Source organism: Callospermophilus lateralis, chromosome 12, assembly GCF_048772815.1.
Source record: "Callospermophilus lateralis isolate mCalLat2 chromosome 12, mCalLat2.hap1, whole genome shotgun sequence".
Taxonomy (NCBI): domain Eukaryota; kingdom Metazoa; phylum Chordata; class Mammalia; order Rodentia; family Sciuridae; genus Callospermophilus; species Callospermophilus lateralis.
The window spans coordinates 41,583,978-41,600,698 of record NC_135316.1 but is presented as its reverse complement, the minus strand read 5'-3'; the positions used below and the strand labels follow the sequence as shown (position 1 = coordinate 41,600,698).

General features: G+C 32.8%; 1 protein-coding gene across 1 annotated transcript in view; it reads left to right on the top strand.

Annotated features, from left to right (window-relative positions):
• The window catches only part of Ndfip2 (Nedd4 family interacting protein 2), a 55,809-nt gene extending 50,401 nt beyond the window's left edge, over positions 1 to 5,408 (top strand). Inside the window, exons 6-8 of the mRNA XM_076872446.2 lie at positions 1,537 to 1,603; positions 3,619 to 3,724; positions 5,321 to 5,408. Coding sequence (XP_076728561.2) covers positions 1,537 to 1,603; positions 3,619 to 3,722 — 171 coding nt within the window. The 3' untranslated portion in view covers positions 3,723 to 3,724; positions 5,321 to 5,408. The remainder of the gene's footprint in view (positions 1 to 1,536; positions 1,604 to 3,618; positions 3,725 to 5,320) is intronic.
• The last annotated feature ends 11,313 nt before the right edge of the window (positions 5,409 to 16,721 follow it).

Below are 16,721 nucleotides of genomic sequence, written 5' to 3'. Positions count from 1 at the left end.
AATGAGTCTAAAGCTTCTTTTTCTTTTTTACATAATGAGTCTTCCTCTTGACTTCAAGGTGAAGGTAATTATATTCTTAATTTTGGAGTAAATAACTCTATGCTAGATATTTTTGGATAGGAATGACTCTTTTCTTGATTTCCTGGTTGCATCTTGTTTGGGTACCATGTACAAAAAGTTAAAAATGTATTGTTTTGGTTCCTTATTTTTTTTTTTTTTTATAACCTCTAAAGTCTCTATGAGAACCTTTTATTTCTAATCATTAACACTTAATTAAAAAGCATACTGCAGTTCTATTTTATAAGCTGCAATCTTCCAGTTTTCAAGTTCTTTATTATATATTTTTTAAATGTTTGGGAGTATGTGGGATTTGCATCTTTAATAATACTTGAAATTTTTACTCTTTGGAATTTCTGAATCTAAGAATTAGTATATAGTTTATTAGTTGAAAATGATTCCAGAGAAAATACTTAGAAAACTTTTAAGAAGAGATAACCTTTAGTTGATCTGATTCCCAAATAGTGGTATTATTTATTTAGTTAGTTATTTATTTTAAGATTTCATGCAAATCTCTAGAAAATATTTGAGCACAAATGTGCATTTAATTTAATAATAATAACCTGTAGAAATAATGTAATAAAACAAGTTAATTTTTAATAGTTTTAAGGTAGATTATATGAAACACATTTAAGATATAATTATTCAGGGCATTGTTGATGCTAAAATGATAGGGAAGGAATAAGGAAGAATTATCAGAAGTAACTCTGAAGAAAATTAGATCTATATTTTTAAACCTTTTAAAAGTATTGAAATATGATGGCTAGAGTCTAATCAAGGAAAAGATACCTGTGTTCTGTACCATCAAACCTACCTTCCATCTGCCTGTTCATATTCCCACATATAAAACTGTCTGCCATGGCCACCAATAGGAACTGTTGAAATGCCCCTTCAAGGTTCATTTAGCTGTTCTCAGCTCACTGTTGAGAACTGAATGCTACCCTATTTAGTTTGAAAATAAAAAGACTCCAATGAGTTGGGGGTCTTTATGTGCTTAGTATTTTGGGCAGTGATTAACAGTAGGGGACATACAGAAGGTCAAAAGCTCTTCTTTTTAGAGGCCACCAGAACATCCCCATCTGATAAGATTAAACTAATGTAGCTTTTGGTGTTAATATCTAAAGCAGCGGGTTGCTGTAGTGTGTTTGGGATGGTAGTTGTGGCTTTGAGAGATTGTAAGAAAAGGACTGACATGTGAATGCTTTAATGAGAAAATACTTGAGTCAGATATATAGCATTTACTTTTCTTTTTTGTAAGTAGTTCAACTGTTTTTTGTTAATAAAGTTAGTAACAGAAGTCAGTTTGCTTTTTGCATAAGAGATTTTCTTTCATGTAATTATCAATAAGTATTTTTTCATTATTTTTCTTTCTGTTTTTAAGGTAAATTATTTCAGGTAAATTATTCTGAATTTGAGTGTAATCTACAATTTTGTAATTCAAGTATGCAAATATGACTAATATATTTATGTTCATTCTAGTTTTCTGATTATTTTACTGGATATTTCAATGGACAGTATTGGCTTTGGTGGATATTTCTTGTGCTTGGTAAGTGTATTATTAATGAACTTCAGTTAAACTAATTTTAGTTTTAACTCTGATATTCTCTAACATTACAAGATGGAAATAAATTTTTAACAAACTTTTCTGCTGTATAATTCTCATCCAAATACTTAGCTTTTCAATTAATTTTATATGGAGGCTATCAATATGAAGAATGAGTGGTTTGAATAACTGAATTTTACACAAAATTTGAAAATCCCAACATGATTTTAAAAAATTGTCACCAGTATTTATCTTGCAAAATAAACATGCATAATTTATTTTAATGATATTAGGAAATTTGAGAGTAGGATAGTTTGGGTGTTTTATGCATTCTATCAAAAAAATAATTTTGCTAGAATGATAATAGCATTTCAGTAGGTGGCAGTCTTCTCTTTGAGTTTTTATTTAGCCATGCTATCAAATCTGTAGGATTTTTTTTTTGGAAACAGACTCTTGGTGGTCAGTTTCTCTGATAATCAGTGAATTTATTTTATTGTCATGACTGTGTTGAGAAGTTAGACATGTATGAGGGTTAAGTCAGTTTTACATTGTTTACTATATTCTGACTTCCTGAATTTTTTGTTCTTTATTATTTAACCATAATTGTTTATATGTACATTATTAAGCTATTAAAGGAAATTTTAGGAGAATAACTGTGGGTCACAATAGAATACAGAGAACAGTTCCATTCCACATCAGAGCCATAATCTAGCATTTATTTAGGGAGTTTGGAAAATGAATTGAGTATTTCTTCTCCTTTTTTCTTCCAGTTTATTACAGATAAGCTTTTTTGTTAATGTGTTGATTACTGTTTTTTTAGTTGGGGTACAAATTTATTTTTGGATTTTATGTTTTAAATTTACAGATAACTTTTTTTCCTTGTGAGGAAAATTGTACACACACATATATTTTCTGTATTTGTTATTGTCACCTACCATTTTCTGATTATAAATTTATAAAATATATCTCTAAAAATTATATGCTAAAATATTTTAAAGACATAATAATACTGGCAGTGCTTTTATACTTATCTAATACTTTTCATCTGAAGCTTTGAACATTTCACAGGCATTGCTTTTTTAATTGTTAAAAATATCTTTGATAAATTAGTATTTATCAAAATACTGTTTTACAAAGGAGAAAAACTGAGGTAGAAATCTCATGTCTAATAATCCAAGAAATTATACTAGAGTGACTGCCTCTCAAGCTTTCTTTCTTGTCTCTTCTTAATTTTTGTTATATATTAGTTTTTAATTATTACTTAAAGAACTTATAATTAAAAAATATACAGGGGCTGGGGATGTGGCTCAAGCGGTAGCGCGCTCGCCTGGCATGTGTGCAGCCTGGGTTCGATCCTCAGCACCACATACAAAACAAAGATATTGTGTCCGCTGAAAACTAAAAAATAAATATTAAAAAAAAATTCTCTCTCTCCCTCCCTCCCTCCCCCGCCTTTAAAAAATATATATATACATATAATAAATTTATCTTCAAATGTTTATATTACAGATGATATGGGTACTTGATATTGCTTGATAGTATTGTTTTTTCCCTACAGTTATTTAGCAACTAAATGCATAGGTTCTCCTTTGAATGCTTCATATAAAAACAACATGTCTTGGTTTACACAGTAGTTATATTAATTGATAAATTTGCTATAAAATTAGATTTCTCATTGAATCAGTTTAAGTGCAACAGGAAATTTTGCTGTTTAAAGAAATCACTTAGCAGGTGTATTTTTTAATGTAATTCTGAATTGTCATAGCTGGTTTTGCATTACTTCTGTTTTGATACATTAAAGCTTACCAAACTGAAAGAATGTAGATGGCAGAAAATTTCATTATCTTTCCTCATGGTGGAGTTATCATTAATGGTAAAACATAATATAAAATAAATGGAACCCTGAAGATTAACTTCCCTGAACCAAAAGAGTCTTATTTATAATTGTCTATTTTATATTTATGAGGCCCCTTTATGCTTAATAACATAATATATATGAATTATTTCAATCTTCTCAGGCCTGCTTCTTTTCTTCAGAGGATTTGTTAATTATCTAAAAGTCAGAAACATGTCTGAAAGTATGGCAGCAGCTCATAGAACAAGATATTTCTTCCTATTATAGAGGTAAGGAATATAAATATTGTGACCTTGTTATTTCTTTTCTATACTCACATTTACTAGATACATATTAAATGCTTAACGTGTACTTATAATTTTTTACTCAAAGTTAGCTAATACATTTTATACTGTCGGCAGCTTAATGAAACTTTATAAGTTATAGACTTTTTAAGGTACCTTTATTTTCAAAATTGAATTTCATAAATTTTAATTTTTAAATACATAATGAATAAACAAAAACCTTAAATCACATACTTTTTAAACTTCTTTTTAAAGATTGTTCATAGATTGTGTTTGAAGTAACCACCAGCACAAAACTTGCATACCTGAAAATCAAAATCTGACACACTGAAGTGTTGGGCATTTTGCATAAAACAAAAGTGAAATCTACATAAATGTCTGGTGAATAAAAAAGACGAAATCTGCTGAAACATTTAATTTCTGATTGAAAGAACTATAAGGATAAAGTGTTTCAGGGTTGCTGTAACCAAGTAAACATTCTATATTTGAGAGTTCTGCTTCAGTTTATTTTACCAGTCATGGATTGAAAAAGAAAAATTGCATCTATACTGAACATGTGTAGACTTTTCCCTCTTGTCATTATTCCCTAAACAACGTAGTACAACAACTATTTACATAGCATTTCAATTGTATTAGGTATTATATGTAATCTAGAGATGATTTAAAGTTTATGGGAGGATGTGTGTAGGTTATATGCAAATACTGTGCCATTTTATGTAAGGTACTTAAGCAGCTAAGAAGTTTGGTATCCAAGGGGGGCCGGTCCTGGAACCAATCCCCTGTGGATATATAGGGAGGATTTTAGTTTTATAATAAATGTATATTTTTAATTGTAGATGGACACAATACCTTTATTTTTAAATTTTTATGTGGTGTTGTGGATTGAATCCAGTGCCTCCCACGTGCTGGGCAGTCATGCTATCACTGAGCTACAGCCTCAGCCCCGTTTTTATTTTTTTAACTATTTATTTGTTTGTTTGTTTATTTATTTATGTGTTGCTGAGGATAGAACCCAGTGCCTCACACATACTAGGCAAGTCCTCTATCACTAAGCCACAACCACAGCTCCTGTTTTTTTTTTTAATTAAAAAATTTATGTGGTTTGTGATTTGGTTGCTTAACTTTTATTTATAACTTACATAGGTCATGCATAAGCATGTATACTTTCCTTATTTCTGCCAAAGACGATAATGTATTTCTGGATCATATTAAAGTATCACTTTAAGTGTTCCATTAAAGTTCCTGCATCACCTGCCCACAGAGGTGTTATATTTTCTTTTTAATTAGTAAAATGTTTTTGTAAACAAGGCATTGAGAATTTGTCAGTATTAAGATAAAAAGGCAAAGTTTACTAATCTGACTGTTTTGTGAGTAGTGAAATTGGTCTTAAATATATTTTCTTGATGATGCCTATAGAAGAATTATACTTTAGAATATATTCTGAAATAGACTATGTTATCTTTATCCAAAGAACATTATATATTTGATGTAATGCTGCTGTAAAATGAGTTTTTATTGTACTGTGATCTAGATAAAGTACAACTTAATACATTTTAAGACTAATTCTTTCTTTATCTCTAGACTGCATCAGCCCAACATTCCTTTCTTATACCAATGTGAAATTTTCAGATCATCTATAAACCTACAACTTTAAAAGGATAGAAGACTACTGATAATAGAAGAAAAATTAGTGAAGAAAAGATGGAGCTTCAAAATTGAATGGCAGGGTGGTTTATGCTTAAAAGCCATTTCTGTTCATTCTTTAATTATTTATATTTCATTTGTTTTGCACACTTGCATTTGTGCCCATTTAAAGATTTGCATATCCTTGAAAGAAACCATAAAGTTGTAGTGGTAAAGTCTACTCATATTTGGTTAATCAGTGTTTGATGAAATTGAAAGAGTTGAGTAATACACAGTCTTCCAGCATGTAAATGCCATTGACTTTTGACTTGACCATTAGTATAATGAAAATAAAATCATTAACCATGTCAAATGCTTTAGTTTCTGGCTCTTAGATTCATCTAGTAATTCTACACATCAAAAACTTTGTTATATATAACCTTCATTAAATCCTGAAGAGCTGATTAAGAAAGGATTTGTTAGATTTTTGAACATATTTTAACATATTATTATTTGGGAAAATTCTTTCTGTAAATAACCATTCATAATTACTTTTTACATTTTTTTCTTAGAAATTATGTCTAGATATGTTTTCATTAATTTTAAATTAAGCAAACTAAACATATATAGAAATTTGGGGTGTTAAAGATAGAATTTGTTTTCTGGCAAGTCTTAAGAAAAGTGAGATTTATGAACTGTCCTTTATAAGAAAATAAAGTGTTTAAGGTACATAAATAGTTTTAGGGATTTTCAAATGAAAAACTTGTTTATTAAGATTACCCATCTTAGAGATTCTTGCAGGAACAGAGTGTAGCAAATATATAAATTTTAAGCCAATTTTAAAAATTAATTTTTCAAATAAGATATTCTCATTTACATTTGTCTTTTTTAAAGCCAATAAAAATATCTTTCAATATCAGTGTAATAATCTTTCTTCAGATGTTTAATTTGTTAAGCTTAGTAAATAAAATCTTGTTTTATTAATAGCTCCTTGCTTTAAGATTACAGGTTTAATTTGTAAAAAAAAAAATATAACCAGAATTGAGATATGCAAAATACCTATTTTCAAATTATGGAAAAATTATCTGTGGAATATAGAGTATGTATGTGTGATGAGAGTGTGTAACTATTACTGCAACTGGAATCTGCTCTACATTCACAAGCTACTACATTTTGCACCTTGCAAATCATTTTATTTCTCATCTATTTTTCTTTTAAGTTAGTTATATCTTTGCTTTTGAATGCCAACATTAAAAAGGATGGGAATTATATTATCCTTAAACATAAAAATCATTTAATATAGCTATGTAAAACATAAAATTGATCACTTATTAGACACTGGCTACTACTAAAAGATACACCTGATTGTTCAGGGACATTTTCCGTTTCTGAAAAAAAATGCTTTATTAATCTCTTATGTATTTCTCTGTATTTTCTAATTTTTTTTCATTGTCTTTGATAAATAAAACATACAGTTTTGTTTGCTAATTGAGCCTCCTACATTTTGTTTTCCCTCATTCATTTTATTCTGCTGCAATAGGCTTTTTATTGTTGATTAAAGTACCTGTGTTATACCTCTTAAAGTAAAACAATAGCATGGGGTAAACAAAATATTTAGTTGTCCAATTTGGAAATTAAAATTAGAATATACCAGTAACATATACAGATTCCCACTAGATTTCTTCATATCTTCGGTTCATTTCCCACAGACCTATACTTTGTTCTTTTAATAATTTTTAAATGAAATTAAACTTTGGCATATGGTAGTTTTCAATTATCAGGAAGCTCAGCTATCAAACATCAATTTCTTAAAATTTCATTTTATTTTTTATGATATTTATACTTGTTTTCTGAAGTATCACTATTAATCCAGTATTAAAACTTCACTTTTTGTTTGATTTCCCCTTCTAAATCTGTTAAGGTTCATGTATGCATATTATATCATCCTCTGTAATTGACATAATTCAGTGGTAGCCTTTAATTTCATCATCCAAGCAGAGGCATCAAAATATTCTTTTCCAAAACTTAATATTCCCTTCCAGATTTATTCAAATACTGCATACTTCCTTCATTTCCTGTGAGCTTGAGCTTGAATAACTGTTGTGTTTGGGGAACACATGACCGCCTTTGCACTCTGCCTTAAAGATTGAAAATCAGTACTCTTTATTAGAGTGTCTAAACATTTTTTGAATGCATATGAAATGTGGCTTGGAAGTTAATGCAAAAATGTTTAAAATTATTTCTATCATTTGATTAAGCTAGTAATTGCTAGGATAATCCATTTTTATGTAGTTATGCAATTAACTATTTTAAGGCAAAATACATTTTTCTATATAGTGTATTCAGGATATTTTAGAAATTTAAAATTAAAACAAATCCTATTTACACTGTTAAAATGAAAATATCTGTTACTAGAAAAAAAATACTAATTTGCAGCCTTTTATTTTGAGCCTATAAAGTATATGTCATTTTAGACATGCCTTTGATTTTCATACATTTTAACCTGCTAAAATGATAATCACAATATTTTTAAACTTCTCATAACAGAAAAAGTGGAGTCCAGAATATCCAATTGGAGAAAAATTCAGGGGTTTTATTTGTTTAATAGATTTTTTTCCAACTGTTTCAAAAAAGCACAAAAGTATTTACAGTGAATCTGATACTGTACTTAACTATGTATTTTAAGTTTGCTCAGAACAATTTTGGTTATTCCCATTTTCTTGGCTTAACTAGTGCCTCCTCTTCCCTCAAAAGTGTCCTAATTTGGAGAAAAAATTATATGATCACCCTAAATATATTTGTTCACTGTACTGGGAAGTGACTACCTTAATTTACTACCCTTTGAGAGAAGGAACTGGGGTAGGGGCAGGAACCAGTTGTTAGAGTCTTTCTAGCCAGCCATTTCTTTGGCCTGTAAAAAAGCATAGTTTTTTGTTTTGTTTTTTAAAAAAAGTTATTGTATTTGAATGACTTCAACTTATGGTAAATCGTGAACAGTGGCTTTTATGTTTTTTTTAACTGCTGTTAAATGTTATTTTAATCATTTATTATTTAATTCAAGTAGTCATATGAAATATTAGTATATTATTTTTTAAAACCTCATTCTTGAAAAAGTTCAACTGTTGGTTGATAATGTGCCATTCATTATTATAGGAATGTCATTGCCCATATATAAACATGCTGGCATGTATTTTATTTGTTAATAAAGTTATATAGATGTGGAAATGTGAACCTGTGATGCATCCTTTTAAAAGCAATTTAAGATTTAAAATATACTATCACCACTTTGGTCTATCGTTCATGACAAAACATTAAGATTTGGGATAAAAATGACTGTGGCATAGAATTAGGTTAGATGGTGCAGCATCATTTAACTTTACAGTCATTTGTTAGGAGACAGATTGCAGTTTAATTTTAGTAAATGCAAAAAGAAAAATCAATTTTTTTACCTTTGTTTATTTTTATATGGTGCTGAGGATCAAACTCAGTACCTCATACGTGTGAGGCAAGTGCTCTGCCACTGAGCCACAATCCCAGCCCCCAAAATCAACTTTTTGACTATTTGTGTTCAGTTCTACATTGCAAAAGATAGCGGTCATCAAAGATGAGACTTGTTTATAGGCTTTTTTATGTGGTACATGATCCAATGTGCAAAAATTTCAAGTTATTAAGAAAAATAGAAAAAGCCACCTTATTTCACACTTTTTAAAAATTAAAAATGTTTATTTTGAACTCCACACATTTGTTTGCATTACTTTTTTGATGTTCTCAGCTTAGAATTCATTTTGTTTTGCTTTGAGAGGTTGAACTATTGGCTTCTAAAAGACCCACCAGATTTTAATGAAAACTTTTAAAACTTCAAATCCTATAACTAAATAACAAAGAGATTGGGGTGTGACCCCATTAATAATTGAGGTTATTGCAAATCAAAATCATATGCAGTTCACAAAATCTTAGAGGTTTTTTCCTATCTCTTCATGCTTGCAAAGAACCATTTTATTACTCTTCTGCTCTTTTGGGGTGTGTTCATTTTAATTAAATCAACACTTTACTATCAGGGACACAAAAGAGGTTTCTTCTCTTAGCTTAGCCAAATTCAGCAAGTAAAATAAATTTACCCAAAGCTCAGCTGAAATGTAGAGGACAGCCACTGCTTTTAGAATATTGAAAAGAAGAAAATAACCTTATTGGAAAGTACAAATTCTTCAGAGGCATAAGAACAGTACACATGCATAAATAATACATATATTATTTCTTTTACCAAATTTAGGCTTTTAGTATTCTGAATTCCAGCACAGTGATTTGACTTGGCTATGCAGTCTATGTGATTTGGGCTGTAAAATTTTAATTCCCATCTTATTAATTCAGAGAGATGACCTAAGGATTCTTAATTGCTACCAAGCATTGGTGACCACTCATCCTAATATAATAAGTAGTGATGGGATAAGTGTGAAGTATCACTTCCTAAATTCAGAGTTTTAAAATGATATATAGACTATGGGAAATACATATCGACTGATTGAAAATTAGAGAGAAGTGTTTAAAAATACATAGTCAAAGACATTATTATAGTTATGTTTTGTATTTATTTTGAAACAAATGTGTTTTCACCCATTTAAAATAATTTGTTATTGATGCATGAGAGGTACTTTTAAAGACATCTGACTCTTATAATTCCCTAATCCTGTGGGAACTACAGGAATAAATTTTTGCTTGAATAGTTCTGATAGGACCTCTCTCCAGGGCAGTAATTGTTCTCAGTATGCAAAATCATACATAATCATCTGGGAGTTTGGGGGAAGTTAACATTCCAGCCTCAATTTCCAGAAGTTCCAGTCCAATCAGTCTATTTCAAGATGGCACGTTTCCTTCCAGAGTTTGAGTTTCTGGGATTTAGTCTAGTACTACTGTTAATTTTTTTCTCATCATTGTGTCCACTTTATATCTAGCTCCTCAAATATATGTGATAATGTTAGGGCTTATGTAAATAAGATTTATTATAAATAAAGAAAAAGGCATATAAAATCAGACCCTTACATGTTATTGTTTCTGAGTTCCTGCTATAAGCTTTAGAATGAGGACCCTTCTAGTTTTAGTGTCTGTACCCATGACATGGCTTTGCAGGGTCAGATCACCAGGGCAATGTGGGTAGTGTGACCGAATGGAGCCATTTGTGCTGAGGTGTGGGTAGTTATTGTCTTGGTAATTCTGAAAAGCAAGCAGAATTGGATTACTCTCTTATAATTAATTTTTCTTGCCTCATGAGTATTTCCACTAGCAGCTTCCTTTCTCCATTCTTGAGAAGCATATACATTATTGAGAGACAGCTTTGTTTAACAGAAAGAATGGGTTTGGAAGCTACATTAAGTAACCCAGTAAGTCCCAAAGTTTCAATTCTGTGAATATTTCAACAAAATTGACATAGAGGGCTGGGGTTGTGACTCAGCGGTAGAGTGCTTGCCTACAACATGCAAGGCACTGGGTTCGATCCTCACCACCACATAAAAATTAATAAAATAAAGGTATTGTGTTCAAATACAACTAAAAAAATAAATATTTAAATAGGATTAATATATTAAAATAGGTTTGAAACCATAACCTAGAGCTTATATAAATTATATAAGTTGCTGGGATAGAATTGGTTAACCCTAGAATCACGTTTCAGCTGTCAAAACAAATTCATATGATTTGCTTAATTGAATCCTCAGTTTCCTCACCTGCTTATTGCAAAGCACAACAGGTCCCTGAGGATTCGATGAAATGTATGCCCCCTCACCAAAAAAAGGTAGCCATTATTATTACATCTTTGCTCTTTGTGTTTCTTGTGAGCCCCTCTGAAAAGGGTGATAGGATAGGGTCATGTTAACCTATTTTTTGCTTCTCATTTCTTCTGTCACAAGGGAAATAAAAGCAAAAGTTGCCTAGATGACATTTGATTTTAAGGGATACAATTAAACATTGAGGGGAAGAGTGCATACCAAGTAGTAAAGTATTCTAGCTTCTAGCTGATAGAGGTAGAGAGACCTCACATAGGTCTCTCCAGGCAGAAGCTTGGAGGGCCCTGAGGTCAGGCCCTTGGAATTTCACAGTGAATTATGGTATTGCTTTATAACTGGTGATTCATTTGTTTTGTGTAGGGAGCCAGAGCACTGAAATTCTAGTTGGGGTAATGATCAGGAAATAACTTGCTGGTCAGATTGTTACTGATTCTAGGATAAATAAATCCCCCAGCTTCCCCTATTAATCATGGGTTAACCTTGGATTTATTTCCAGAGATGTCTATTACTTTAAAATGGAAATACTTCAATGAAAGTTAAGTTCCCGAGACTCTGCCCTGGTCATAATTTGGTCATTTAAAAATTTTCAAATTCCCCCTGTTTATAGTTCTTGAATGGATGATGCTTTTACTTCACAGAATCCATTTTGTAGCCTATTCCTCTTTCCACTTTCCAAAAAAGCTTAAATACCATGTCTTTGGTATTTCTCTTTCATTCTGTTACACTGGGTTTTGTCCTATTGAGTTCCCATAGCCTTACATTTCTAACAAGGCATTATTGAAACTGTGCTATGATGATTTTTGTGTTAGTGTCCTCAATGGTAGATATTATATCTGATTATTCAATTTTGTATTCCACCCCAACAACTAGCACAAAGTTCAACAAATTCAACAAGTGGTTGGAGGGTATAGACACAAGTTTCAGGCTCTGGATATACATAAAATGCTTTATGCCTTTAACTCTTGAGTCTAATGGAGGAAGATATATCAGTAGGCAAATATGTTTATGTTGAGAGAGGAATATAATCATGGGGCAGAGTGATTGAACTTTGGGAACAACAAGTCATCCTTCACTAGAGTAATGACATTATAAATATATCTTAAAGAATAAGTGTGCCATATGTTTAAACATTTCATAACCATTTACAATTTTTTCATCTCTTGGATAACATTCTGCCTCCCTTGTTTTCATTCAGAATTATATTTCCAGTTCTCATAACGTTTCATCTAAGCCTCTTTATTAAACCACTTTCTACCGTGTGTCGCAGTATTTGCATTCATGCCTCATCACCGTGCTTGAAGGCAGGATTTAATGTCTGGTGTAATGTCAATGTGCATTGTACCTCATAGATATCTTTAAAAAAAAACATGCTCAAGATTTGCCACCTCATTGTGAGCTACTCATTTTGTCCTGGTGGCAGGGATTACTGACTTCAGACATCAGCACTGGGATAGGCATCCCTCTTTTACAAAAACACCTGCACAAGAAGTATATAAGTTGTGAACATCCTTTTCACCTATCTCCTAACTCCATCTCCCTGCCTAGAATTAACCACTGTTAACAATTTATTACATACTCTTAAAGGCTTTTTCCACATAAATTTTTTAATAGGGTGATGCTGTGCTCTATAATGTCCATATAACTTCTGGTTTCATGTAAAGTTGAGAGGATCACAGGTACAAAGACTTGGAAAGTCCACCTTTCCTTTGTATTTCCAGGAGACAGTGATCAGGGAAGAGTACTTTTTCTTCCTGTAAACATAGTTTATTTCTACCAAAAAGCTGAGGGTTATTTACTTGATCCTTAAAGTGTTTAGATGTGGACTTGTGGTTTCAAGACCATTGGAACTGGACTATTCCAAAATCAGATATTTGCAACATTTAGTAGTTCTATTTTATGATCTTATAATTCTATTTAGTAAAAAGTTTTCTGGAACCCCAGGTCATTAGGTATAAAGAGCTCAGGATGGACAGGAAAATCTAGCCTTGATAGGCTTAGAGAAGACCAAAATGATCTGTCTTTAAAATTACTTTCCCATGTTTAAGAACCAAAGTTGTGTTCCAGATGTGTTAGTTACTGCTCTCTGGCTGGTCCTACAGACATTTGGAACCCCCGTGTAAAAGCATTCTCCAAAGAAACAGAGCAATAGGTTTATGTGTGTGTGTATAAATATGTTTTCTAGACATTTATTACTGGAATTGTTTCATGTGATTTTGGAGGTAGAGAAATTCTGCAAACTAGAGAACCAGGAAAGACCAAGTGTAAGTATCATGGTCCAAAACCCAGGGGAGCTGATGGCATCACTTCTGATTTGAAACCAAAAATAGGGTTTGGGGTACTACTGGTATAAGTCCTGAAATCCATAGGTCCAAGAACCAGGATCTCCAATGGCAGAGAGCAAGAAAAAAAAAAAAAATGGAAATCTCAACTGAGAGAGAATGAATTTGCTTGTCTTCTACACTGTTGTTCTGTTAGGGCCCTCAAAAGCCCACTCATATGAGTGAGGGTGGATTTTCCTAACCCAGCCTATTGATTCAAATGCCAGACTCTTCTTGAAACCCCTTCATAAACAAACTGAAATAATATTTTACCAGCTATCTGGACATCCCTTAGCTCAGTCAAGTCATATAAAATTAGCCACCACATCCTGCTTTTGTCAATTCTCAAGTTCTTCCTGCCTGAGCTAAATCTGACACCTGAAGCTGAAGGAGGACTCATATGCTGTTTTGAGTCTTGTGTACTGTGTACTGCTACAGTTTAGATTGCTCTTAAGATATCTAAAGTCAGTAAAATCTGCACTGGCAAAGTGAGTGGCTCACAGTGACATGGAAAATTTTGCACTTGATTTTTAAGAATTTCCCTAGAATTTACAGGAAAGCTGCTCAGGCCATCAGAAGTCATCAACATGAAAAAGAAGAATCACAATGTTAACCTTCCCTCAGGGGATACTAACCATCCAGACTCCTTGCACCTGGTCTGTTGATTGTCAAGTCAGTTCACTACATTGGCAATAAATATTGGGTTTATATCTGCTTAACTCTCACTCTTCCTTCTCTTTCTTTTCCAAGTATGAGTCTCAACTGGTTCTAAAGATGGGCTTAGGGGAATTGTCAACAGCCACAATTCAGCCAGTTTGAAGATGATTCAATGCTATCCTCCCTAACTACCAACAAAACTTTGCCAAGAGTAGCACGTGCCATTTTCAAATCTGTTTTTGGTAAAACAAATGGAAAAGGCCAGGTGAAGTAAGCGCTCCCTTTTATAGTCTTCCAGTTTCCATATGCCTGGGTTGGGTTTTTACTTTGCAGAAATGAAACTGAATTTGGGTGAAGACCCTTCACAAAGATCCTTCTAGCTCCTACCCACAGTCTCTGCCCCAAGTCCTGACCACTGGTCCAGTGCAGGATAAATGACCTTGAGACTCATTGGTTATCCACATTAGCACAGCCTTGCATAGATGCTTCCTTAGAATGTGTATGCTGCTTCACCCTCCCTCTTAATATTTGTTCCCTACCCAGAACTCCATTCCCTCAGATAAAAAATAATTTTTGCTTGCAGAAGTGTTAAAGAAAGGGAATGTGTGCAGTACTACAGATGTCTACCTGTTCTTGTCTGTTAAGTTTCCAGATTTTGAAATCAATTGTTCTTTCTACCTTGTACAGATTCAAAGGACATACATTGAAAGTCTGGGACTGTTTACACAAACTTGTTTACAGTGACTTACCTCTTCCTTTTCTCCCTTTCCTCTATTTTTCTGGTCTGCCCTTACTGTTCTTCCTCTCTCTCACACCTTTTTCTTTTTAATATAAACCTAGCTTGTTATTGTCTGAAGGCAGGAGTACAACCCCAATATAAAAAAATTCTAGAAGACAATTGAAAGAGAAATCACTCATAACATGAGCATAGTACCTTCAGCCATGCATATTCATTGGATAATTTCTGGGTCCTCGAATTCTAGGATAATATTTCTCATAATGCGTCTGTTAAATAGATTTTTTTTTTTTAGACTGAATGACTACTATAAGGGGAGGGGGAACACCTCCCCCACTTTTGATGTTTTCTCCATGATGAAGGAATGTAATTAGTGAAACTCCTGACCTCCCTCCACCTTTTTATTAGCTCTTTCCCAGGGGAGTCATTTATTTGATGGGTAAATTTGAAATGTAAATACCTGGGTATGCTCTGCTCAGCTTCTCATCTTTCTCTGGGGAGCTAACAGTTCACAGGAGATCCAGTTGTGCTCTGTTCTCCAGGGCAGGCTCTGGTTTGCCACTGCCTAGGGAAGCTGGTTCCAGTCTGTTATCATCTGGGTAGGGGACCAGGGTACTCAGTTCTGGGGTTCATTTAACTAAGCTATTTCCTCCAATCTAGTCAATATTTTGATTCTCCATGTGACATTGCTTTGTTTCATTGCTTAATTTGTGCATATCTTGAGTGAGAAAGAAGGGTCCCATCTTGGGATTCTCAGAGACTTGCAATACATTTCATTAGTTCTGCTGTTGGCTAGCAGTCCCATTAGCCACCTCCCATAGAGATGACTCAATACAAGACTCTGAACTCTTACATTTGAAGTCTTTTAGACGAGGATTTTTTCCTTTTATAAAATCATCAAACAGATACTACCTGGCTTGTTTTGGATGGCTCAGAAGAAATCAAGGGTTATCCTCTCCAAAGTAACCCAGTGTGTCCTCCAGTGCTTTAACCAATGGAACCGATACAGTCAAATTATTGGTCATATAATTTCCTCATATTCTTTTGAATTTAGGATGCATATTAGTCTGTTTCACAATGTCACTTATTATTAATCAATCTGTGTTAATTATGCCAGAAATGTACTAAGGGCTTCTTGTTGCTGGCAGTTAATCCACTTCTAGCTTCAAGGAGGAGGAGATAAGAGTTAGTCCCTATCTATCTTCTCTGATCATCATACCTATCTATTGGGCCTTCGTTTATAAATGCTTTGCTTTTCTAGCATGTGTTGTGGTTCTGTTTTTAGCTTGTCTTCTTCAGAGGCTTTTGGGCAACTTTTGTCCAGTATCATGTTCTTTCAATCTTTGTATTCTTATTAATTAACTATGTAATTCTCCAAGTTCAATAGTTATGCTGAAAAACAATAGAGAAAGTGAGCAAAGCAAGACAGAAGGAGAACCAGGAGGCAGAATGAAAGCAAAGAAGGCAGGCATGTAGAGAGGAAGGTGTGTTGTACTAATAAGTCAGGGTTTAGAGTCATGCTGGCAATCATAAGGAGAAACATGCCCCACTTGGAGAGTTACAGCAGCAGGACCAAAAGCCTACACTCATCTAGGCTGTATGGTGAGATCCATTATGAAAGACTGAGAAAACTTTGCAAAGGATGAAAGTGTAATTGAACTATTATAAGAATTTAGCAATTTCTGATTCATGAAACCCATGGGCAAGGCGCATAGTTTGTATGTACAGGGACCTGGAATTAGCAAATAAATAACGAACAGGAGCTGAATCAGAAACATTCACACAAGCTTCCTCTGGAAAACTTTATAGTTTCTTGTCTTTTTTGCTCTCTGAGTGTCTGTTTTACTCTTTTAACAAAGACAGATTAGTTT